Here is a 26129-nt window from a genome sequence, read left to right as displayed (position 1 = left end):
CAGTTACTGACATACTGAGTCATACGATAAGCAGACAATGAGACATACACCCAATCACTAATGCATCTAAAACACACCCAGGCAGACACTGATGTATACACTGACACACCTAGGCCCAGAGTCAGATAAGCACTGACACACATAGGCATTCAGTAATACAGACACTCACACAGCTAGGGACAGAGCAGTAGAGAGACTAAGACACCAAGGCATCAGAGGCATAAGTAATGGCAGACAGTGACGCAGCTAGAGATATAACAATGCACACACTGATATACCCATGCACATACTGATGCATACACTGACACTTCCAAGCACAGACTGATGCATACACTGACACACCAACGCACATACTGATCCATACACTTATAGCTCCATGCATATACGGACCCATACACTAACACAACCATACATATACTGATCCATACACTCACACACACATGCACATACTGATACATGCACTGACACACTCAGCCACACACTAATGCATACACTGGCACAACTGTACACATAATAATCCACACACTAAAAGACCCTTGCATATGTTGGTGCATACCCTGACACACTCAGAAAAACACTGATGCATACACTGAGACAGTCAAACACACACTGGTGTACTCAATAACACATTCACATACTCACTTATACAAATGCTTCAACACTGAGACTCACTGGCACATACACTGACATACTCATAGACACATTGATGCACTCTCAAACACATTCACCCACTCACTCTTACAAACACTACAACATTCTGGGATTCGATCATAGATACACTAAGACACCAATGAACACAGCAATCCATTCACTAACATATTCACACACTCACTTACACATACCCTGATATTCCTTAGCAGTAACTGATACACACACTGACACACCCATGGACACACTGATACATTAACTGACATACTCATCCACTTACTAATACAGACACTCACACACTCTGAGACTCACTGATACATACATTGACACAGTCATGAAGACAATGATGCAGTAACTGACACACTCACAAGTGCACTAATACAAACATTGCAACACTTATTGTGATACATACACTGGCACACTCATTGAAATTGACACACTCACTAACATATTCACCCACTCAAACAGACATTGCAACATTCTGGTCCCCACTGCTACATACACTAAGACACTCATAAACACACTGATGCACTCTCAAACACATTCACCCACCCACCCATACAAACACTACAATAGTCTGAGACTCACTCATACTTTTGATAACAAACCCATGGACACACCAATCCATTCAGGAACACATTCACACACTCACTTATACACACCCTGAGATACCCGATCAGTAGCTGACACATACACTGACACACCCATGCACTGACCATGTCTTGAGTGATGTAATATGTGAGGTCATAAGCAGTGAATTGTGGGGTAGTGAGCTATAGTTAGCTCAACTAACTATAACTGCTGAATATCTCTGGTTTTATACAAGTGAAATGTTAGCCTAACTATAACGTCCCTGTAACTGTAGTCTTTTTCAGTGAAAAAAAGTATATATATATATAATATATATACACACACACACACACACACCAATAAATATGCATGGAGAGAGCATGAGGTCACCTTGGGACATGAGCTATTGTTACTTGAAATAACTGTAAATATAACTGCTGAATTTCTATTTTTTTTATGTGTGTTACATCTGAACCTAATTATAATGTCCCTAAGAACTTTGGTTTTTAGTGAATTTCCAAGGTTTTATAAATTCTATTTCCTAACTATAATGTCCCTGTGACTTTTGTTTGTAGCAGGGAATTTCTAGTTTTTTTATTGTACAGTACTATTTAATTACTACATGTTAATCCAACCACCTTCGGCCATGTGTGGCGGGGGTGGGCCGCATGGCCTGCCAACAAACCGCATGCAGCCAACCCCATGTCGTGCATGGCTGAGGCCTGGCCTGTGGCCACCCCCTGCTTGCAACCGACTACACACCATGCACAGCCGAAAGCTAGGCCCTATGGCCAACTCCACAAAGGCAGTCAACCCAGGAAGAGGAAGAAGCCCTCCCCCTGTGCTGATTTTGGCCATAGAGATCCCTTCGCCCGGTGCCTGGCACATTTTGTAGGGAAGGGCAGAAAGTGACCCATTCCCTGGGCCAAATTGGCCACCAATGACCCCACCCCTGGGGCCTGATGCATTTGTTTAGAGGAGGGGTTACATGGCTCCCTCCCGGGCCATTTTTGGCCCTGGGGAGGCCATCCTCAGAGCCTGGCCAGGAACTAGAGGGGGAGAGGCCAGAAAACCGGCCCCTATTGTCTGATTTCAGTCCTGGGTACCCCATTCTTGGGGCCTGGCCAAGAAAGTGTAGATGCCCTAAAACCCACCCAGGGTACCTACTGCATCCTCAATGGGGCTGTGGGGGAGCCCCAAGGCCCCCAAAATCCCAGCCAGCTACCCGCATTCAGAAGGAGCCAGCATTGTTTACACCCACAGGGAACAGATACAAATGTTTCTCCCTGCGGGGAGGAGCAATTTTCCGATCTGGTTTCCTGCGTGCATCACTGTAGGCAATGAAACAGATCTAAAGTCCGTTCCCAGGTAGCAGGAGCATTTTTAAAGCTCCCATCAACTGGGAGCCGACATTGTGTTTGGTCTTCCTTGCGGGAGCTTTGAAACTGCTCCCATCAAGCAAGAACAAACACAGGTTTCCCAGAGAAACAGCTATGTCCTGGGCACCCTGGGACATAGCAGATGCCAGCCCTGGGGATGGAATCCCCAAGCCATTAATGGCTCCAAGAAAGGTCTCCATCCCCTTTCTAATTACAGCCAAGAACCAGAGAATAGGGTCCCCAGTGCCGAAATCCAACCAGGAAGGGGGGATGCTTGCCCCCTCTTCCTTGTAACCTCTGGCTGGGCCTCATTGTATGGCGTCTTAAGGACAGAGATCGGGCCAGGATGGGGGCCGCACGCCCCCTCCAAATTATTTACACAAGCACCCTCTCCCCCTAAATATATGTATTTCTTTGCCCCGGGACCGAGCCCACCCTGAAATTTGGGAATGTTGCTGAGATCTGTGGATCCTCTGCAGTAAAGCAGCAAACAATAAAGAAAAAAACACCAGGCCTAGTGGGGTCATGTTATTCCTACCCTTCTCCCTTATGTTTGTTTTACCTTTTGTTTGGTACTCAACCAAGTCCGAGTTCCAAGATGGCTGCCACCACTTCCTAAATAGATATGCCAGATCCGCGGTCCTTCCTCATCTCTAGATATACATAAATCTTTTTATTTGAATACCTCCAAAACTACTGAACAGATTTATACCAATTTACAAAAAGAGATCTTTCTGGACCAAGATAAACCTTTCTGCCAAATTTGGTGTAATTCTGTCCAGCAGTTTCGTCTGTAGTCATGTGCATATACTCCTGCTACACATGGATAAAATATCTTACATAACTATGTATCACAACCTTATTTCATCAATACCCCCAATATGTCAAGCACTGCTACTACTACAGAAGGATGGCATTATATCAAGGGTAGTATTTGAAACAATCATGCCATGGATGGTCCCAATATGTCAAGAATTACCATCGATATGCAATGGCTAGTGTTCCACCTAATGTGGGCACCTCCTGACATGGATGGCTATACCCATGCACCACCATTTCATGTCTTGGGTGTCCTCAATATGCCAAGTATTGACACTATTAAGACAGGGCAAGTAATGTATCATTGGGAGACACTGGGGACTGCCATGCTATGGATGGTGGTAATATGTAAAGAACTACCACCAATATGTCATGGGTGGCACCACAATGCCAGAAATGACTAACAATATGTGAGGGACAACATTTTGCCCGTGATGTCCACCATCTGCTATGGACTTAGATTTTGCAGAGGAAGGGCACCATCATGACACACATGGCTCGATCATGTAAATAATTACTACCACAATGCCACAGCAATTGTGTCACCATGAGCTTTCAAAGAGTACAGCTCTGAGTGGCCCTCTCATCTTTGAATTAAGCAGTTATGATCTTAATTCGCTGAATACCTCTGCAAATGTTCACTGTTGTGTCTGTTGTCCCCCTTATAAACCTTCCTTTACAGCTCTCTACTACAGTCAACAACTGCTTACAAGAAAATTGTTAAAATGCAGATATAAAAGCAAATCAATGTATATATAACATAACAATATTACTCAGAATAACTCACTCCACAGACACAATAACAGCACTTAGCCTGTTTGCAGTCAATCTTGACAGTTGATCATATGGCTTCATGGCTGGAAGCAAACAAAAGAAATGTATAGAAAAATGAATGTCAGAAGAGAATTAAAAATATTTTGCAAACAGTATGGAAGAACTTGCTTTCATTTGAGTTCTGTTAAAGCATGATACTAAATTGGTAGACTTGCAATCTGTATTCTTTCTCCCAGTCTCACTTTCAGGAAGCAAGTTTGATATCCAGTTCTGGGCAGGTCCTCATTTTCTGCATTTGAATATATTGTGTGTTTGCTATCACTGAAGTGATTTTCCTTCCGAGCTTTGCAAATTAATAATAAATCAACCTCCAATGTGGCTAACTTAAATTGATATGTCTGATTATACCTAGTTGAGCTTGCATTCTAATGGGTTAGCGTCACTACTCTAAGTTGTGTTAACACTTTAAAAGATATTATGCAATACATAATCTGTCACAGATGCCATTTGTATTTCCCATAAGAAGGTACAACGCTTACGTCTTTTTTCAGAGATTGTCCACAGATGTGAAAAAATATTTTGACATTATTTTTACATTTACCATGTTCTGCTAATGAAAAACTCCCAAATTTGTTTTTTACTACTGCAAGGCCTACTTCTCCCAAAGGTTAACAATGGGTTTCCTTATTACATTTACTAAGTTCTAATTGTTAATTGGGAATAAGTAAAAATGTAATGTTTGGTCTCAAATAGGTCCTAATTTAAGATCCTGTTTAATGATAAAGTTGGATTTTAAGTCACAGTTCTGCAAATGCCCCTTTCAGAATGTGAGAAGGTGGGTTGGTATATGCTGTCCACTAGTTAAAGTTGGCACCGTGTACCAGGCCACACGACCCTTATGATGTCTGAGGTCAAAGATTACCTTATTGAAAGCTATCCTAGTGGTAGCTATGGAGATCAGCCTTCAGGCTTAATCTTGAAGGAATGTAAAGGAGCTTGTTTTACAAGAATATCACCGCCTAAATGATTAAATGAAAGGAGAACCACACAGCGTTTATATAAAAATATGAATTTATTAATATAAAACTCTCTATTAGTCGCTAAATGAGACTAGGGCACAAAGCACACAATACTAAATCAATAGAACGTTCGTAAATAGCAAAATACACAGGGGGCTCCAGGGGGAGACCGAACCATATACTAAAAAAATGGAATAACAACAACGACTTAAATAGAGACAGGGCCTAGAGAATGTAGAATTGCTGGAACCCCAAGGAACCACCCAGGGGAGTGGCACAGGGAGCCCACGGAGGACGGGTGCAGTGAGGAAAACACAGACGTGTGGTCCATACAACTCTATGGGAAAGTTGCGGTTGGAAAATTACAAGTTAAGGACACTTCTAAGAGGACTTCGAGCAAACCCTTTGGAACTTAGGAGGTTCTAAGGCCAACCCACCAGTGAGTACTGAAGTACCCGTGTTACCTATCCCAGAGGAGCTGGCTGCATAGGGGTCAAATGGTGTTGGAAACCTTCGTCGTTTTCAATGGAGAGCTGCAAAGAAGTCCTGCTGCCAAGAGGGTGAAGAGTGTCAGGTGGAATCCAAGCCTCAATTCAAGGTGGGAAGAACCTGAAAGCAGAGGGGACAGAGTCTGGGTCACTTCAGGTGACCAGGGGCTCGGTAGTCGAATGCCCACCGATGTCGAGTGCTTCAGGAGTGAAGAAGGGTTGCTTGACTCTGCAGCCACGGGGACCAGGAGATGTCGAGGACAACCAAAGTCTGAAAGTGAGCTGTCCCACAAAGGATGTCAAGAGCTGAGGGGTCAATGTTCGGCTGGAGCACCAACAATCCTTGGCAACTGCAACCCACGCGGTCAGACGAAACAGGTAATGATATGGACCAGCAAAGTCCAGGAGACTCTTCAAGCAATGGAGCGTCAGGGCACATCTGGAGCACCCAGGTAAGCCCAAGAATTAGCAAGATGACCCTAACTAGGACCCACAGGCCAACAGACCGGGGATCGTGAGGAGACCTCAAGCAAGTCTGCAAAGCACCAGTCCACAGGACACTCGTGGAGTGGAGGCCAGAAATCTTCAGTGCAAATACTGCTTGGGGTCAGTACTACAAGGAGTCCAAAGCACAGGCTCAGGAATTGTCACTAAGCATGTGCACTTGCAAAAGTACACGGTGCACAGGGGTTCAGGTTGTATGGTCCCCAAGAGGGACACTGGTCTCAGAATCGCTGAGAGGACACATCAACCTCAACGACCTTTGGGAACCCACCTCCTGTGTTGCTGAAATCTTCAGAGTCTTCAGGAGCTCGGGAGAAGCAAACCAGTCAGTTGCATTTAGGTGCCTGCTGTTGCAGGGGAGTAACTCCTTTACTCCAAGGGAGATTCTTCAGTCCTCCAGCGTCATGCAGGCAGTCGAAGTGCTTAGATTCTTCTTAGCAGAATCTTGTCCATGTAAAATCTAAAGTCCTTTGATCAGGTAACCGACTTTATACCCATGGAAAGGGGTTGGAAAGATTCTGTGGACCCTCCTAGGGGAGGGCAGGACAGAGGGTGGCTACACACATGTCCTTTGTCCAGTTTCGCGTCAGAGCAGGAGCAAATGGCTCCTGGAACTGGTTTGAGCTGGACTATGCACAGGGACACCAAATGTGCCCCCTGTGCACACTTTCTGGAACTCTAAGAGTGCACCCACCCAGCCATCAATACACTAAATCCTGTCTGGGAGGTGGGTACACCTCCCTGTGACAGGATGCCTATTGTCATGCCTTCCTCTGAGCTTGGCTCAGCATCAGGAGAACAGAATTGTGTCTGTGGCTGGCAGCATCCATTTTGTGCTGCCCAGTTAGAGAAAGCTGGTACCAGGTATGCCGGTGACCCACATATGTCCCTTCAGAATGGTGGAATCATACCTCCCCCGCCAGTTACAGGCATGGAGATATGATTCCAAGAAGTTTGACACCAAACACGACATGTTTATATGCAGCCGTTTTAAAGTTAGCATTTACCGCGAGGTTTTAATGCACTTAAACATATATGTCTGGCTGCATCACAGACATACCCGGAGAATCGTCTCCGAAGGCTGCAGAGGGGCTCTGCTCATGCAGGGGCACCCTCTCACGTAAAACCCAGCACCCTGCCTTCAGGATTGTTAAGGCCTGCCATAGGGGTGACTGATAGGTATTTAAGTGTAGTGATTTAAATAGACGTAGTGAACCTATATCTTAAGTAAGTGGTGCAAGCACCAGCTTACACAGTCTGCTGTAGCAGGCTAGTTGTGTAAATTTGAATGGCCTCTCAGGGGTGGCACAATACATGCTTCAGCCCCTGGGAGGCCTCTGGGGTACCTATGCCCTGGATACATGTGTACCATATACTAGGGACTGATAAGGGTACCCCAGAATCCAATCTGGAGTGTACCTAAAGTACATGCATATCAATTTGCAGGAGAAAGCAGATAGACTGGGGTCCTAGATAGCAGGATCCTAGTCAGACTAGGCCAAAAACAGTGTGAAATCAGCAAAAAGTGGGGGTAACCATAAGAAGCAGATAATACTTTCCTACACAGAAAGCTGACATTTGCTTGTCCTAACCATTTGATGCCTGCTGCCCGTCTCCTGGTTCACATGTCCCTGCTATTAGCATTTCTCCCAGATTGTGGGACAAAGTGCTTAGCCCTGGGCAGGATGGGCCATCCTGCCAGGATTGGTGGGGGTGGAGCAGTTCCCTGCCCCACTTGTTCTTCAATAGGGGCTGCCTCCAGACACATAAAGAAACCTCACACCAGTCTTTTTTCACCCTATACTTCTTGGAGCCTTGGCAGGGGAAGGAAGGAACTTCCCAGAACCAGATGTGGGGTAGCCTAGAAGTTTCCTCCACTTCAAAGGCTGACATGAAATGTACATATTGGACCGTCAGGCCAACCCTTCAATACATTCTTGGACCTGTGGAAGACTTCACCAATTCTGACTTGGTGTCAGATGGCTGCCCTGCTGGTAGATGCCTGTCTTGTTCATCAGAGGACCTTGCTGCTACAAAGGACTATCCTGCTGCTTGAGGCTTGCCTTGTTCGCCAGAGGACTGCCCTGATGCTTAAAGTCTACCTTTTCTCCCAGAGGACTGCCCTGCTGCTTGAGGCCTGCCATTCTTTGTGAGAAGGAAGACGGCATCTGCCTCCTTCATCTCAGGCTAACTGGAGTGAGTTCAAGTGTTGGTTGGAGGATCTCCTGCTCTGCGTAACAGGGACACAACAAGCTCCATAGGCCTCCTTGCAACTGCCCAACTGACCTGCTACAACTAGATCGGCTTGGACTTGCAACTGGACCTCCTTGAGCCCTGCAGGGGCTCAGGCGGAGTACACTCCGCTACAAGAAAAAGAAATCCTGAAGATCGGACTCTTTACGCCAAACTTTGAAAAGGTAACTTTTTCAGGGGGACTAACCTTGTCCCTGCATCTGTTCCCTGCTCCATCATGGTCGACCTAAACTAGTGACTTTTTTTTTCTTTGTGCTGTTAGGTGCTCTACTTACATAAAACTTTGAAACTGCAGATTGCTGGTTCAATTGATTGGATTTCTGTCATTCTGGTCTTATATAACATTACATTTTTTTTCAAACAATTTTATTGAGTATTACAATTCTTGTTGCATATAAAAACACAACGTTTGGCAAAAGTAGAATAATTGAAAATAATGACAATTATTCTTGAAATGGTGGTCTTGTAATGAATTAATACAACCAAATTGTATGTGGGAGTATGAATACTTACACATTTTGACTTTGAATAATACAGTGGTCTAGTCAATTGTAAAAAGTTTGGATCACTTACATAATTAAACAGCCAGATGGTATAAATCTCGTATTTATACAGTTATCTATAAACTACTAAATTCCAATTGAAACTCCCCCCCTCCCCGGTTCTCTGGTATCCTATTTTAAGCATTAACATTACAGAAGGTTGTATTCTCTCGTTAAAAAAAAAAAGAAATCCCAGATCGAATAACAAAGTATTCATAATTAAGGTATCTTGAGTATTAATGGAGCATGAGAGATATAGCATTATACTGGCTCAATCAGGTTAGCCAATACGGACATGGGAGGTGCGGGCAGTGTAGGTATGACCTGGGATGGTAGAGGAGTTAATGGGTCTATGACTTTAAAGGCTTCCAGTATCTGATCCCATTCCATAGATATAGGAATTTTACGCAGGCCACGATATTCGTGTCTAATAATCGCACTCTCTGTCTTTTAACCACATCGATGCGAGTGACGGAGCGGTTCCGTCATGCGCGTCGGTTGCGCTGTGCGTATGACCGAACCGCTCCGTCATGGCCCCGCCCGCGTAATAGAACCTTCAGCACAGCGCGGTAATCCGAGCCGCGCTGAAGAGGTTAATATATTACATATGTCTTCATTTTTCAAAATTGGTGTGGGATTTTTCTTGCATTGTGTTTTGACTTCACTACTGTGTGTGTGCTGCAAAATATTTAACAAAGGACCTCTAAGTTAAGCCTGACCAGTTTTGTGCCTAGCTACCAGAGGGTTAAACATTAGTTAACTTAGTGACTGTTATGGTTCACCCTGACAATGTATATGATTGCTGCTTATAGAAGGTTTACAATCCCCTCAATCAATACCTCCTTTTTCTTACACATATATTATGCAATTCTCTTTTCTATATGCCATTTTAAAGTAAGAGAATTCCTATGTTGTGATGTAACTGATTGAAGAAAAAATACTCACCATATTCTATTTCTCATAGAATAAATACAAAAGAAAGTGGGCCAGAAAATATGGCTTTTGTTTGAACAAACCAGCAGCTGCTTCTGACCAAGTCACATCGAATCTCAGTTTATTGGAAAGTTCACTCCAAAATTATCTGATGGGGAGAAGTGTATGTGGACAACTACACAATAAAAAACTACCAAAATGATCAACAGGGAGGAATTATAAACAATAAGTGGGACAAAACTGCAAAACGTTTTGCAATTCAATTTATTAGTTACCCATCTTGACATTGTTCTCCTTAAACTTTTTGTCCACAACAGAGATGAAGCTCCTCTTGCAACTTGCATCTTTACTGCAAGGTGAATGGTTAATGTGAGCAGTTAAAAGTAACTGTTAAACTTTAATAACTGTGTGTTCATTCAAAGCCCTATTGTATGAAAGCAATTTCTCACATTCCTCTAATCTTTTTGCTACTCAGTTCAAAAGAATCTGACAAAAGTCATGAATTTTACACCTTAAAACCTCACTATTTTCTGAGCAAACCGATACACAGGCCTGCACTTTGATTTACTAGACTCAAGCTATACCTTGGAGCACAATGTGAGCGCCACACAAGATGGCCACCGATCTTTAGCTCTCCAGAGTGTCTCCGGCGAACCTCTGGAAGCACAGCCTTTCCTGACATCAATTGCTTTTCTTTTGCCAGGAATGCATGATTTGAAGGTGGGTGCCACATTTTAAGCCTATTTTCATTCTCTTTCATGCAGTATTTGCATCTTTTTCTTCATGCTGTGTGCATCAGGAGGCACCCCCATTCTGGGCCCTGTACGTCCTTCCGTGGGGAATTGTATGTGCAGCACAGAGGTTACAAGAAACTTTTTTTCAATTTTGGGTATCTATTGTAGCAGTGATTGGGATGCAGTAGGAGGCTTATTTGTTCTACTTGTGGAAAATTTCATTTTTCATTAGATGTTCTATGCAGCAGTTTAGTCCATCACAGCAGTGGTTCTTTGCACTTCATTAACATTATGTTCTGACATGTTGATTGTTCTTCGCTGCCACATGAGCTATTGCTTTTAATCTCAGGGTTCGTGAAACCCCCAACAGGTGAAGCATTTTCTATTGTAGAAATGCAGCTCCTCATCTTCGTGCCTGTTATATCTGCATCACTGTTCTTTACAGGTTCTGCATCCATCTTTCAAAACCGCTGGTCACAAAGTTCAGTTGTTTTTGGTCTCACAATTGGACTCTTCAATTGGTTTTATACTGGTCTCAGCACATTTGGTGGCAGTTTCCTTGCTTTGTGTTCATCTTTTCCACCAATTCAAAAAGTTATTGAATAAGTTTGTCAACTCCATCTTCCTTTTTAGGCAGAAGGAAGACAGTCAAACCCCTCCTATCCTCCAATAAACTCAATATTCAACATAAAAGTCGCCAGTGGGACTTAGCCCATGAGAATATCTCAGTCATCATGGAGGGCACCAGTGAATTTGGGAAGGAAGGTACTTCTTCAACTTCTGGATCTATATTATAAAAGCACTCTAACCCAGTCAAAAGAACTAAGAAAGTCTTGGATTCTTCTTCCAAATCACCCTCTCATCTCACCTTAGAGGACATTGTGGAAGCAATAAGAGCCCTAAAACCTTTTGTTGTGGAAACCAATGCATTCCTTCAAATCATTGAGGAGTAATGGTCTACTCACAACCAACGTATTACAGCTGTTGTACAATGGATTAGTGATGTGGAGGACTCTATCCCATTGGGGCTGAAGGACTGATGCAATTCATTTATCTGAACTTTGTCATTCCTTCATTTCCTACCTCAACAGATTTGATAATGATGATGATGCACTGCTCATCACCCTGATGACTAGTGTTGTGGTAAAGTGATTGTCTTTGTTACACTTTTCCCAAACCCCTCATTGCTATCCATTTATCAAAGCCCTAACCCTCTTCCCCAAGAATGTGCGATTTATTGAGGTGCGACTTTATTTGCACAATAAATGGATTGAACACTTGGGGGGGCAAATGTGGTGAAAGCGACACCAACTCCATTACCTTAGCAATATCCCACACCATCCCCAACACATCCTTAATTTAATATATAAATATAACATAATTCATCAGCATAATGATTCAGTCCTTGTGTTGGGAAAACACTTAACCTTGTACACTCCTGAGTGCTGACTCTAAGTCCACTTCTCCTGAATCTAGGATGTCATAAGTTTAGTTTTAATTAAATACTAGCTCCCCATTAATCAGAAGAAGCTACTATTTCTCATTGTTGTTATATTATCAGGTTTTATTTGTTCTGTTATTGTAGTACTCTGGTCTAAAGTTATGATATAAATATCTAACCCACTAACTCTGTGTTTGGTTTCTTTCAATCTAGTTGCCTATGGTGGATAATCCTTTGATTAAGCCTACAGTTGGATTTTCACCTAAGTGGGAGTGGGACCTTGCTTGTAATGCCTTCCCTGTTAGCACACTAGCCTGATACTACTACCACCACCACCATTAAGAAGGCACATTGGGAAACCCTGCAGTAAGGTTTTGGGAGATGGAGAGAGGTAGCAGCTATTCAGGTAAGAGAACTATGAAGTGAAGTGAACTAGTTTAGTTAGTAACTAAACTCTACTGAAGAAGTTGTTTACCTAGGTTGTTGTAGGAAACATAGGCATAGGCAATGACTATCCCCCCTCCAGTGATCAATATAGTTACAGAGGGTAGTAGGACAAGGGTATAACTAACTGGTTTACACTTGTATAGGCAGAGTTAAAAAACAGAATGCGCTGAAAATCAGTAGTGCAAAGTAAAACACACAAAAAACGTGTGGCATAAAGTAAAATATTAACTTCCCTTTAATTTTTTTTAACAATAAAACCCACCCTCTCTACCCAGCACAGGCCCATTCCTTTCCCAAACATCCCCTTGTCCCCAACCAATGTTCAAAAGAAAAAATGTCTAAAGGTCCATTCCTACCCTCTCCACCCACAACAAAAATCCCTCCCACCAAAGCATAAAAAGTAAAAAAGGGCATTAAAGGGCATCAACTTAGGAGCAAAGCCTAGCCACCTCCTGGCGAAGACTTGCTACCTCCTGGCGAATCAGTACCAGCTCGCGGACCATGTGACGTTGGAAGTAGTGTGGGTGGGGGCAGCAGTGGTGGATTAGTATGAGAATCCCAGCTGCCAGCGGCGCTGCTGATTTCGTGGCTGGTATAGAGGCGCGGATGGCTGGCTGGAGGAACTGGGGCCCGGGGCACTGGTGACAGATGCCTTCTTCTCCTCTTCCTCTAGAGCTGCCAGCTGGTGACATTCGGCCTTGATGCAGTGCTGCTGCAGCTGGGCTACTATCTACTGCTGAGATGGTGGAGCAGCAGGAGTAGCTATATAAAGAAAAACAAAAAAAGCAAGTAAAGCTCTGTGCAAGCACTTGTTCATATAGTGGCATAGTAGCAGTACCTTTCTGGTGTCCTTGGGCCATTGGAATATTTTATGTGATTAGTCATAGGGAAAAGTTTTCCCCATGCATGCCTCACAAAAAGGTATCACTCACTGGCTTCAAAGAATTAAACCCAAATAATATACCACCAGATTAAAATTAAGTGATTGTTGTTGTTTGAAGGATTTCCTACAAAACAAAATGAACACTTTATGTGTAAAAAATAAATAAATTACCTCTTACTAATGAGTAAGGCATTGTGCACAAGGCAGCACAGCTATTCTCGTTGTGCTACGTTAATGGAGGCATGATAGTGCGTTGGATACTTTGCTACTCTCTGCAGCTGCTGCAGCTGCAATGGATAATTTATTATCATACTTTAATTCCAATGGCCCTGTTCTGCATTTCAATTCTACTCTGACCTCAAAGAGGCAGATAAATAATATAGTGCATCGCACACATCAGTTAAAAAATGTGGATATCCTGTCTGCATTAAGTAGACAGTGGGAAAAATGATGCAAGGCAGTACAGGGAAAGGAACAGAATATAGCTTTTATTTGGCATGTTCGTCAAAGAGTATAGTTTCTGCCAAACTCTAAATCAGGTACCTAGCCCCACTTTATCCCCTGGCCTCTCCCTCCACCACAAATTATTTTCAAAAAATGCCTTCAATTGGCAGGATGACACTTACTGTACTGCAGACAGGGATAAGTTAAAGGGATTAGGGTAGGTGGATGTTTTACTATAGAATAGTGGGGTGTCATTGATCATCACGTGCTAAGCTTTGGCTTAGCCAGCCACTGTAGTAGACAAATGATGAAAGGGAAACATTTTAACAGGTGGAAATCCATTATTGAAGCCATGAAATATATATACATAAATTGCTTGGCCAGAAAAATGTGGCGCATGCCAAGATTGGATTTTTCAATTTCTTTGGTAGGCTGGGACTGAACGTAGGGAAGAATAAAGGAGTAAAGTACTAGTAGGAGGTGACTGAGTGTACACTGGGAAAAACACCCTGTTTTCAGTTTGTAATGCATAGAAAACTTCATAAATGCTGCATTAACAGAATCAGATGCACATCGGACAGCCAACACTGCAGAGTATAACTGAAACATGCTGCAGTTCGGTCACTGCCCGGGTGGCAAAATGCCATGGACAGGGAGGTGATGGGAAAACATAATTTACAACGCAAGGGTTACAACGTGTGTCATTACAATGAATGTTTTACAACCCAAAATGCATTACAAGGCATGTCATTACAGTGCATGCCATTACAACGCATTCCCCAAAGTAAAGCCCCAGCTGAGTTAGAATAGTAATTTGCATTGTAATGGATTATGTGTTCTAAAAAGTTCTTTGTTATGACACTTTCAATGACACTTGCATGCGTTGTAACATGCACTATTCAGGTGATGAATGATGATGTGTGGGCTATCTGCCTCATATAGCAAATAAAAATAATTATACTTTATTTGTCAATAAGCAAACAATGTCACTTACCAACAACTGTCTCTGCTGCCTCTGGGATTCCTGCTGTAACTGTCTCTTCTAACTCTGGCACACCAGCATGGTCCTCAGCATCGGTGGTCTGTGTGGCTAGCAAAAAAAGACACACTTTAGACGCCACATACACCTCCTATAATTAATATTTTTTTAACAAAATACAAACGTAATACCTCACTACAGTTAGGTTAGCGGTATTTCCATAAAAACTTTGGGTAGTATATTACCATTGGTTGACAATATTGGAAAAGCCAGATAGTCGAGTCAACGAAAAACTTTTCATAATGGTGGGGGGGGGGGGGGGAAGTATAAAGACTGAGTCACTAAAGTGCAATGAAGGGGTGGAATAATGGTCAATGAAGGACATATGGGCTTGATTGTCAAATGCAATATGGGACCTCATACTTTCCTGCCACGCTGCACTGTTTTGAAAACTGCTGGTATTCAAATGAATTATAACACAACATTTGGGCGGTCCACCATGACCAGGGCCACTCTCTCATCTTAACTGTTTGAGCATGAGCAAGAAAACCAAATCATTTTCAACTAACATGCATGATGAATAATACCAGCTTACTTGGGCCTGGAATTTTCACAGTAGAGTACCATACATCTGTTCTCTTAGTCTTACAGTACCACAAGATATAAATGGGGAGAGGGGAAAGTTGTCTTACAAAGCAGAAGAAAGCTACAGACTAGTACAAACAGGAGGAAGTCATCTACAGAAAAAGGAAATACAGAAAAATAGGTTAATGCAGGGATAGCAAGAATGCAAAAAATATTAGATAGTTGATATGAAATAAAAGACAGAGTAAGAAATGAACAAGGCACAATTAAAATGATTCTAATAGTGGGGAGAGGTAAAACATAAGGAAAGTAATAATAACATGACTTACTGGGTACAGAAGAACCTTCGATCGAGGAGCTGGTGGTGGTTCCACCCTCTGTTGCAGTGGTGGTGGAAGTCCCTTCTTCACCCAAATTGGACGATGTCCTCTTTCCCTTGGTTGCTGATGTAAAAAATAAAGAAGATTAAAAAAATAGATTATGCGTACAGTTAATATCCCACAAAATATTTTGACAGGGAAATGCAGTAGCACTGTACTATTCTAAATCAGATCACCCATAGTACTAGATGTAGTAAATTGACCTATGCCTAGTTTACTAAACCTAAGCCCTATTCCTAGTTTCCTAAACTGCAATAAGTACTACTAATAAGTTGCAATGAATGTTTGCTTCTCAACCCCCTTTGATGGGCCAACACAGCATACTTTTTTAATGCATCAATGCATATTACACAGCACATGGAGATTGGGACTGTATTAGCTACATAAGGAAAGGCACAGAGAATGCTAACTCACTGATATTACTACCATCATCTTAGTGACAGGACAGAGGAGTCTGCATGACTGCTTAAACAATTAGCCCAAGAAAGTACTGAGGAGAACGATTAGGTAGTGCCCAGGACATGGCTAGCTCAAGCTGGATCACACAACATTCTTAAAATTATATAAATGTAACTTACCTCTGAGCAACATGCTATTTGAAAAAAAAAACATTTAAGAAAACAAAAAATAAATAATTACACACCAAGCCCTGGGACCTAGACAGGTCCTGTTCATGGTGCACCAGCTACTGCATTGTGAGCTGCACCCCAGTGTTCCGGTGCACACACTGGTGCATTCTCCCCCACAGCAGCTGGCACTCATGCTGGGCATACCCGATCTGAGATCAGCTGCCATCATGGAGGGAAGGTGGTGCTGCACATAGAAAACAAGTGTGGTCACCTCAGAAAAATGTCGCTGGGCTGCACCTCTCAGTGGTGCCGGCAACTGCAAGGTGTGTGGCTTGTAGAAGCTACACTGGCACCACCACTTGCTCCCTGGTGCTCCAAAATGACTCTGGAGTGGGGAAAAAAGGAAGTAGAAAGGTAAAAAAATTAAGTACCAAACCTCACAGACAAAAAGACAAAAATGTAAAATACACAAAAAGAAAGATACACACTGATCAAAAAAAAGAAAATGAGGGGTGGATGAGTGTGATAGGGGATCATTGAAACAGATTTTAAAACCAAACCCAGTATCGTGCAGAGAACAGAAAGCATGCAAAACAAAATGGCCATGCACATGCGAACTGCATGGTGCAGTTTGCAATGATTTGATAGCACGGAATCAGGCATTGCACTACTGGCATGTAAAACAGCATCACAAACAGGCAGATGAACCCTTCCGCCCACTCCCTGAGTTTGCGCTCTTAGATGAATTCCACAAAGCAAAAACTCTACGAGTTTCAGCCAGGCATAATATAAACTTAATATTGAAAAGTGTGAAATAATGGCTTTTAATAAGGTCTGTTTTAAAACCCAAATTGTTGGAGATGGCCTATCCTAGAACCCCGACAAGAGCAAATGTCTTGGGATTTTGTATTGTAATTATCTCAGAGACACATTACAATCCAATATGGATGCTCCTATTTCAGAGTCTGATGAACTGACGCAGGGTTGGACATGAATGTCTCAAACTGATAGACCTAAATTCAAACTTGAACTCTTATGGGAATTTGATTTACAATCTAGCTAGTCTATTACCTTATGGGATAAAATATGGAAGAAGATTCATGCTACCACATGTCCAGCCAACATTACCCAAACGCTATACTATTTTTATAATAGTCATTTTTCTACACTAGCACACCTTTTTAAACTAAAACATATCTAATGATATGTTTGCTGGCATTGCAGCACCAACTCTGGCACCTATACTCATAATTGTTTTTTATGCACTGTTATCTAAATTCTGTTTGCATGTTTGAATAAGAATTGGGGTTGTCACTGGCATTTGTACACCATTCTCAACGGCTGCTTTTTTCTTGGATGGTTTGAGTAATCTCTGGTCTCATAATAAAATGTTCGGAACATTGGTGGATCTTCAAATCGCGAATGGCCTGCAGGTGATTGCCGCCAATTAGCAGTCTACAGATATCACTCTCCAACAGTGGTGGAACTTAGTCTGTCATAATCATCAACTGGATAAGTAAAATTAACATTCTACCCTTTTATTGATCAAATGTGATAAATTATGGGCACCACTTACAAGAACCTTGTCTTCAATTACAAGAGATACTGCTTCATCGATTTTTAAATTGTAGCATATTGTTCCTAATTTATTTGTTTTTGATATTTATTTATTTTTGTCTTGTTGGTTTCTTGACTATTTACAGGAAGTTTTTTTTAATACTTTCTTCTTTTTTTTCATTCAGATGTATTTACAGATGAATGTCATTACCCTTTTATTTCCTGTTAACCATGTTGGTTACTTATTATAATAGCTCTAACCCCCCCAAAAGAGCTCAGTGCAAAGAACCATATATATATACATCTATCTCTCTAAAATTGACACTCCCCCTCCCCATATCTTCCAACCCACTCTATCAAGGGCCCCAGATTTTCAGGCCCTTTTGGCGTGCATGCCTACCTTTCCACAAGAAGGGCAGTAAGATAACAATGTGAATGTATTGAATAATTAAGATCAAAATGCCTCATGGAGTATGTCAAGGCCCACTGGAGGGCGAGACATCGGATACAATTAAAAAATGGCTGAAGTGTAAATAATGACCCACTGGAGGGTGGTCACTTCTCAAAAAAACAGGCACCGGTCGGTGCTTAGCAAATGAGGAAAAAAAAAGAAAAGATTGATGTTTTGTGTTACAATTATCTAAATTTTATTTGAAGCACTTTCACTATAAGAATTATTTTGTGTATCACTGTCTTGTAAATACACAGAAATGAGCACACTACAATGACCAGAATGCTAAGGGTCAAACGTACAGGAAATGACGTAATTGATTCTGTCTGTTAAATAATGGTTTTGAATTCAACTCTGGTTACCCGTGACAAAGGTCTAAGAGAGACCGAAACACGTAGGGTAATTTTCGGCTACAATTGCTGTTTAAATCAATAAAACAAAAACCTTTTTGAAGACACCCGTGAGTGCGTGTGAAATATTTCCGCTTAGGAAAAACGCTGCAAATGTAATGACGGCTTGGCTCAGCCGTGTTCAATATCGCACCATCAAAGAGCGCCGCCAATGGAGAAGTTGAGCTGGCTGGAGATGGATTCTTTCCACAAGCATATAGCTTTTTCTAAATTAAAGACCACCAAGAAGCAAACCGGCCATTGTTGGATCTCTGGCGGGTTCGGGTCTAACCACGCTGAAGCAATGCAGAGCCTTAACATTGTCATGGATATAAAAATCAAATCACATCCATATTCTGTCCGGTCTACCTCTAATAATCCTAGTAAAATTACCTCTGGTGATAGAACTACTTCCAAATTGAGTTCCTCCCAAAGAAACCAGGATGTTTATTTTTTCAAAATTTCTAGCTTCCCACAAGTAGAAAAAATATGTACAGTTAATGCTTTATGTAGTGCACATCGAGGGTAGCAAGTTGCTTTACGCTCTACCCATTTCACAATCTTATCCAGAGTACAATACAAGTAAAAACTAGTCTTATAAAACGGTGCTTACAGTCAAGTGTACGTTAAAATAGATTATGCCGCATCAAAAGATTGAAAAGAAATTCTAGGGGTTATCCCCGCCTTCTCTTGCCACTTCTGTGAGTATTTATCCATATCATCAGTCATGACAGAATTGAGAAACCCATACATTTCCCCAATTGAACTTTCTCTTAAACCCTGTAATCTATCAATAGTCTCAGATCTTGCAAATCCCTCAGAGCCACCCCATTTTCGCAAAACAAAAAATCTCTCACTTGCAAATATTTCAAAAAATCCTTCCATCCAAAATGAAATACATTTTTCAAATAGTCATAAGAAATAATACCCGAAGGGGAAAAGAAATACCTCTTCTGACAAACCCCTACTTGTGCAAAATTACTCCTAAATTGATCCCTAAAATTCTCTGGTAGATTTAAATTATTAGCCAGGGGCATATAAAAACTTGATCTGCCAATCCCTAATATTACTCTATACCTTCTACGCTCAATGGAGGGTCTTAAAAAGTACCTTTTTGTAATAAATGTCATTTAATTATCGTCACAAACACCTCCACGCCTCTTTCCCAATTTCAAGTTTGTACTAGGAGGGTACTCGTACTATTTCCCCTCTATCAAAATCTTCTTCTAACAACACTCAACTGCGTATCAGTGTAGTGGCCTAATAATACAATTTCAAATTAGGGAGCACCAACCCTCCTCTCTCTTTGGGTAATGTAAGAAGTTTGAATGACCTTCTGGGTCTAGAGTAAGCCCAAATAAATGAGAAAATACATTTTCTATTATCTTAAACCACTGGGTTGAAAATTCTAAAGGAATGGCCTGGAAATAATACAGAATTTTACGTAAAAAGAGCATCTTGATAACATTACATCTTCCCTCTAATGATCGATGCTGATTATTTCATCTGCAATGTCTTGTTTAATTTGAAGCAAAAGGGGTTCAATATTATCTCTAAGGATATTATCCATTTTAGCGGTCATGCTGACACCTAGGTTTACTGCTTTCTCCACAACCCGGCTGTCCGTCATCTTAATTCCCTCATTTATAACTATATGGGTATTGCTTTTTTTGAGGGCATAGCCAGAGAGCCTCCCAAATTGTCAAGCCTCCTCTTCCACAGACATAAGAGCTGTACTCGGGTCAGAAGTAACAAGTACAATGTCGTCGGCATAAGCCAGGGTTTTTGTATCCCGCCCTTGAGTTTGAATCAGTAGAATTGCAGCTTTGCTTTTCAGCCTAAATATAAAGGGATCTATAAAAATAGCAAACAACAATGAGGAGCATGGGCAACCTTGCCTGGTCCCCCGCAAAATTCCAAATGGATCAGACAAAGCCGCATTCACAACTACCCTGGCCACCGAGTCAGCATATAATATTTTGACTGCTTGAATAAAGCCCTTGCCAACACTGTCTCTTGCTAGAGCCACCCAGAGAAACTGCCAGGAGAACCTGTCAAAGGCTTTCTCTGTGCCAAGCAGAATTAAAGCAGTAGAGTCCCTTGTGACACTGGTAGCATCAAACAGCAAAATAACCCTTCGGATATGGTCGGTTGTGGATCTTCCGGGGATAAACCTGTGTTGACGGACCAAAATAATCTTATGGATAATTGGTGCTAACCAAGAAGGCAAAACTTTGGAAAAGATTTTGGAATCACAATTAATCAAGGTTAATAGATGGTAAGAACTCAGTTAAAAACTGTTTCTTTCAGGGGGGACAAAAATATTTGGCGAAGACCATGACCTTGGAGGCCTGCCTCCTGTCACAAAATGTTTAAATAGCTTGCTCATGCAATCCTTGAGCTGGGGAGCAAATATCTGATAGAATTCCATCGGGATACAGTCAGTACCCGTGACTTTTTACCCTGCAAGCCTATTCAATGTAAACAATATCTGTACCCAGTGCAGGGAACCTTCCAGTTGTTCCAGCTCCTCAATTGAGATTTTCTCAAATGGAATTAGACATTAACTATTCCCTAGAAACATTAGATTCTCCCTCACCCAGTTTTATCCATTTGCAAGGAGTGGTAATATTGTTTAAATGCTAATTTTAATTGGATCAGGAACTCGACCTGGCGCTGAGTCATTGATCTCCCGGACTGTATTTAGCCTAGTTTGTTGTCTGGTTAGATAGCAAGGTGATGACCAATCTGCTCACTATAGTCATAAGCTTTCTCCTTCCAAACCACCAGTTTATCCGCAGCTTTTTTCACCAGAATTTCTCTGATAGCAGATTTGGCAACAGCCACCCTTAGTTAATCCTCCTACAGATCACCCCCCATTGACCAAACCCTCTTCTGCAGAAGCTAAACCGACCTGAGGGTCCTGTAAAGTTTGTCTACCTTGCTTATTATATTTCAAGGAGAACCTCAGTATTTCCCCGCAGATTCCGGCTTTCATAGCATCCCAGAACATATCTATAGATGAGCTCCCCAGATTATACCCCAAGAACTTATGGATCCACTGTATCATGTGATTACAATGCTGTTGCTTTTTATATGATACATTCATGAATTAGGGAGCTAGACACAAACACATAATCCAGTCGGCATGTGACAAATGAGGAGAGGAAAAAAAACTAAAGTCAGGGTATAAAGGCCCTAAAAAATTCAAAATGTCTACCAAGCCATGATCTTAACACAGGTCCCTCAATGCCTGAAATACGTTTGGTTTCCTCCCGAAGGACCACCACCCCTCTTCCAAAGACCAATGACTCTGTAAATTGATGTTAAAATCTCCTAAAAAATAATAGGAAGAGACGAAAATGATAATTTCTTAGTAACCAATTCAATTACTCCTGGATCATCCACATTGCTGCCATTCATTGAGCATATAGACAGTTTCGCCCCAGAGCTTGTTTGGCATTCAGTAATGACCCAGCTGTTGAACGCATCGGCTTGTATGCGGGTAAATCGCAACCCACCCCCAGGAGCCAAAATAGCCATTCCCCGCATCTGACACTTTGTGTTGTCTCACCAATCGACTTATAACCCAGAGATTTTACCAAATGCTGTACCTTCAATATTGATCTCTTACAGGTAAATAATATCTGCAGCAAGCAGGTGCTAACCAACCTCTACTTTCTGTCTTTTCTTAGCATTATTAAATCCACAAATGTTAATAGCTGCAATACGCAATTTACCCATACCAAATCTTTAAACTGTCACACACTTACACAGCTACTCCAATAGAACAACTTATATTGCCACCAACACAATCTACAAGACCTAACTAATAAATAATGTTGCCATTTTCTTACCCCACCAATGTGTGGATCCCCCACCACACTCCCTACAGACCCCTCCACCCTCCTGCAAAACAAAGGCAATCAGGCCCCATCCTGAGCCTGAATGAGGACATCTGGTACTATCCCATTTCTGTCCTGCCCTGTCCAACCCTCCAATCATGCCGCACCATTGGACATGATTCCAACTAAACTGCCATGACGTCTCACTTATTTAGTGCTGGACCCTCGGCTGAGATTTTTTAAAAATAGGCCCGGGCCTGAATCTCTGAGCTAAAACTACAACTCTGCTCCTGAAACACAACTTTCAACCGAGCAGGATTCTGCAGATCCTCCTCTGCCCCCACTTTCTGAGAAGGAGCAGAGAACTGCCTAAATCACCATCTTATTCACAATATAGCATGAGCAAAATCAGGCTTAGAAAAAAAGATACTCCATCAAAGTCTCTTTTAGCATTTGTACATGCCATGTCATACACAACTTGCTGTAATAAAATATTCTCAAAGTACACCAGCACTGCACGTGGTCAAACCAATTAACGGTGGGTTTCTTTGTCAACATCATAGGGAATCGATGAGCGAGCTTGAATTCCTTATCCCAGTCCCAGGAAGACAGTTCAGGGAGGGCACCTTTCGACAAAGATGTAATATATTTTCTTGTATCATTTCCCTCTACCACTTCAGGTGCCCCTGCAATCTTTGGTTATTATGGCGTTGTCTGTTTTCATGGTCTACCAGCTTCCACATAACATCAGTCAAGACCCCTCATGTGAAGAGCCCTGCGTCTTGAAAGCAGCTAATACAGTTTCAAGACCTTCTGTCTTGTCGATTGTCACTCTTTACTCCCCAATGAAACTGCTTTAATGATTGTAAAATCAATGCAGTGCGGGTTCCACAGGCTTCCTGGTGCCTTGTGCCCTCTGATTAATCTTTTGACCAGAGTCAATTTTCTCTTTCTCTCCTCATTTCTTCTCAGGAGGCAATAACTGTATGGTGGAATAGACCCATCTTAGTTCCCCCAGGCTGTCTTTCTCACAAACATCTAAAGTTTTTTTTTCCCAGTCCTCCTCTTTTTCCCCCTTTCAGTGAAAGATCTTCTCTGCTGGGTCACATCTTGATGAACACTACTGCTACTTAACTGTGAGGCCCCTTCCCCACTCGTCACCGAAATACTTGCATCTGAGACATCAGAGTCATCTGTAAGGGAAAAACATATCCATCATTCCGGGGTCAAGCACACTCCCTCAGAGCTTATTCCCTTCTGATTCTCGAGGCATTTCTCTCTCAAGGCACTGAGATCAATAGACATTAAATCTCCTCCTTCTCCAGGTGCCTTACACATCTTGGCAGCTTTTGTTAAGGGTACTATCCCAGGATGTCATCTCTGTAGCATTATCTGATGTATCTACTGTCGGAGGTACTTCCAGAACAGTCACCTCATTTTGTAGTTGCCAGGGACCAGCATCAATTTCTACAGAATTTCCAGAGTCTCTACTTTCACTCATGGGAATAATAGAGGGCAAGTTGTTTTAGACCTGTTTAATATGGCCAACACCTAGGGAACCGTGTGTTTCTACATACACTTTATTGTTTTCAGTTAATAGACCCGCAGCCTTAGAGGAGGAGAGTAAATTAACACTTAAGGGTTGCAAACCCACTGAGTCCCGGACATTCCATAAAGAGGCTTTCTTGGCTGGCTCTACTTTATTCTTACCGGCCTGAAGTTCACCTTTCCTTCCTCCAGTTTTGTTTTCTATAACTGCCTCTCGCTGGGGTTGGGAGACTCTCAGAGCAGGTGCCACCGGAGGCACAGGGCGTTGCCTACTGCCCTTACAACTACACACGGTCATACCTTTGGCTATAGAGTGTCTTTTAATCTCCAGCTCAGACTGATGCACCTTCCATTTCACTGCAGCCAGGAAACATATAAGGTCAGCAGCTCCGGCTGCCGATAGAATCCACCCAAGGAATTTCCACCACCCAAAGTCAGCTCCGGCCACCCACCCAAACATTTGACCCTGGCATTCAGCTTCTAGGGTCCTAGTACCAGGACAGTCTTTATAATGCATGTTATCGGTCAAACATCCAGAAGACAGGGCGCAAGGGAGAAGAGGTGGACAGCAATGTCACTCAGACACCATTTTGCCCCAATGGATGTTTGTTCTTATGTATACTCTGCTCTTACTTCAATAAGTATATTAAACTTAAAATGAAAAGCTATACTTTGCTGTGTTATGTTATGTTACTTAGCAATAATTCTTTCCTTGTCTTATTGTTTGCAGGCCAAAACATGCATGCCTTAGTCGATCAGTTGCAGGCTATTGTTTGGAAAACTGTGATATCATGAGTGAGACTGCAAGTGGAGTGAATTGAAAACACATTTAGTCATGACTGTGCTAGGAAGCTAATGCAATTGATAAAGCCCATTTGTGCATATCTTACACATATACCATAATTTTTTGCAGAGCCTAATCAGTCATAGTTTCAATATTTCTTAATATTTGCTCAGCAACGTTTTTCTAGCTAGTGATATTGAGCTAATTGGTGGTGAGCTTAGTATCCCTTAATGTGCTCAATCCTGATACTTGCTGGGTTATCGAGTCATCTGTATTAGCCACCCAGATCTCCAGAGCTGGAAGATAAAAAATAAGCCATGATCTCACATTGTCCCAGCCAAATGAATTAGAATGACTATTTTCTCTGCTAACGAAGTGGTTAGAATGCAGTACAACTGGGAGCTGGTGTCATACATGGGTGTGTGTGAGGTAAAGCATGTCCTTTTGTTCTGCGGTCTCCGCAGCAGCTGGTCCACTCCAAAGAGAATAGTTTACCTTACAAGGTCCACTCTGTGGTTGATGATGAGCAGCAGGATCTTACATAAAAAGTCCAGTTGATGGTCATGCCCTTGACTACCATACTAAGATTTGGAGAACAGCTGCTTGTTAAATAGGGTGCCTAGATCCTTGAATTTTCCTATTGGTGTGGTTGTGTCACTTAGAGCCCTTTTACAGTCAACGCAATATGCATGCTTGATGGTAGGCCGCCTATCTGCTGATTGTATCACTTAATTTCGACCTACAAATATTTAATGGACAGAAGATTGAGGGACAAAATATTGAAAGGTAGGTGCATGTAGGGAAGCATACGTTTACTATTTATAATTCCACATCAACATAAACTGAAGATATATATTTTTCCATGGTATATATATGTAGAGTTAGGTATCGAAAATATATACTTACTTACCTGCCCGTTATTTCATTTTCAATATTATGTCCTTGATATTCAGTGCCATCTATATTCTGCATTCATTTTTAAGGATGCACATCACCAGCACCAATGTGAAGCCCTCTTCTGTCATTGAGAACCCTAATTTCTCTAGTAATAAATGTGTTTCAGATATTCAGTAACATCATTCAGACTGCCAAATCCACCCCCTTTCTGAGGTTGAGCAGAGTGCAACCTTGATATGCCTTAAATTGCAAATGTGTTATTTGATC

General features: G+C 42.0%; 1 protein-coding gene and 1 long non-coding RNA gene across 2 annotated transcripts in view; both read right to left on the bottom strand.

The window, feature by feature from the left end:
• LOC146785618 (arylacetamide deacetylase-like) overlaps positions 1 to 26129 on the bottom strand; it is a 343791-nt gene that overhangs the window by 101342 nt on the left and 216320 nt on the right. Inside the window, exon 3 of the mRNA XM_085634881.1 lies at positions 4204 to 4273. Coding sequence (XP_085491007.1) covers positions 4204 to 4273 — 70 coding nt within the window. The remainder of the gene's footprint in view (positions 1 to 4203; positions 4274 to 26129) is intronic.
• Positions 14932 to 16743, bottom strand: LOC146785619 (uncharacterized). The gene is made up of 3 exons (XR_014970706.1): positions 16663 to 16743; positions 15787 to 15885; positions 14932 to 14968 (listed from the first exon to the last, which is right to left on the bottom strand). It is a non-coding gene; the product is annotated as an uncharacterized LOC146785619 (long non-coding RNA).

This window comes from Triturus cristatus, chromosome 11 (genome assembly GCF_964204655.1).
Source record: "Triturus cristatus chromosome 11, aTriCri1.1, whole genome shotgun sequence".
NCBI lineage: Eukaryota > Metazoa > Chordata > Amphibia > Caudata > Salamandridae > Triturus > Triturus cristatus.
The sequence above is the reverse complement of the archived record's forward strand: the minus strand, read 5'-3'. Positions and strand labels throughout refer to the sequence as shown.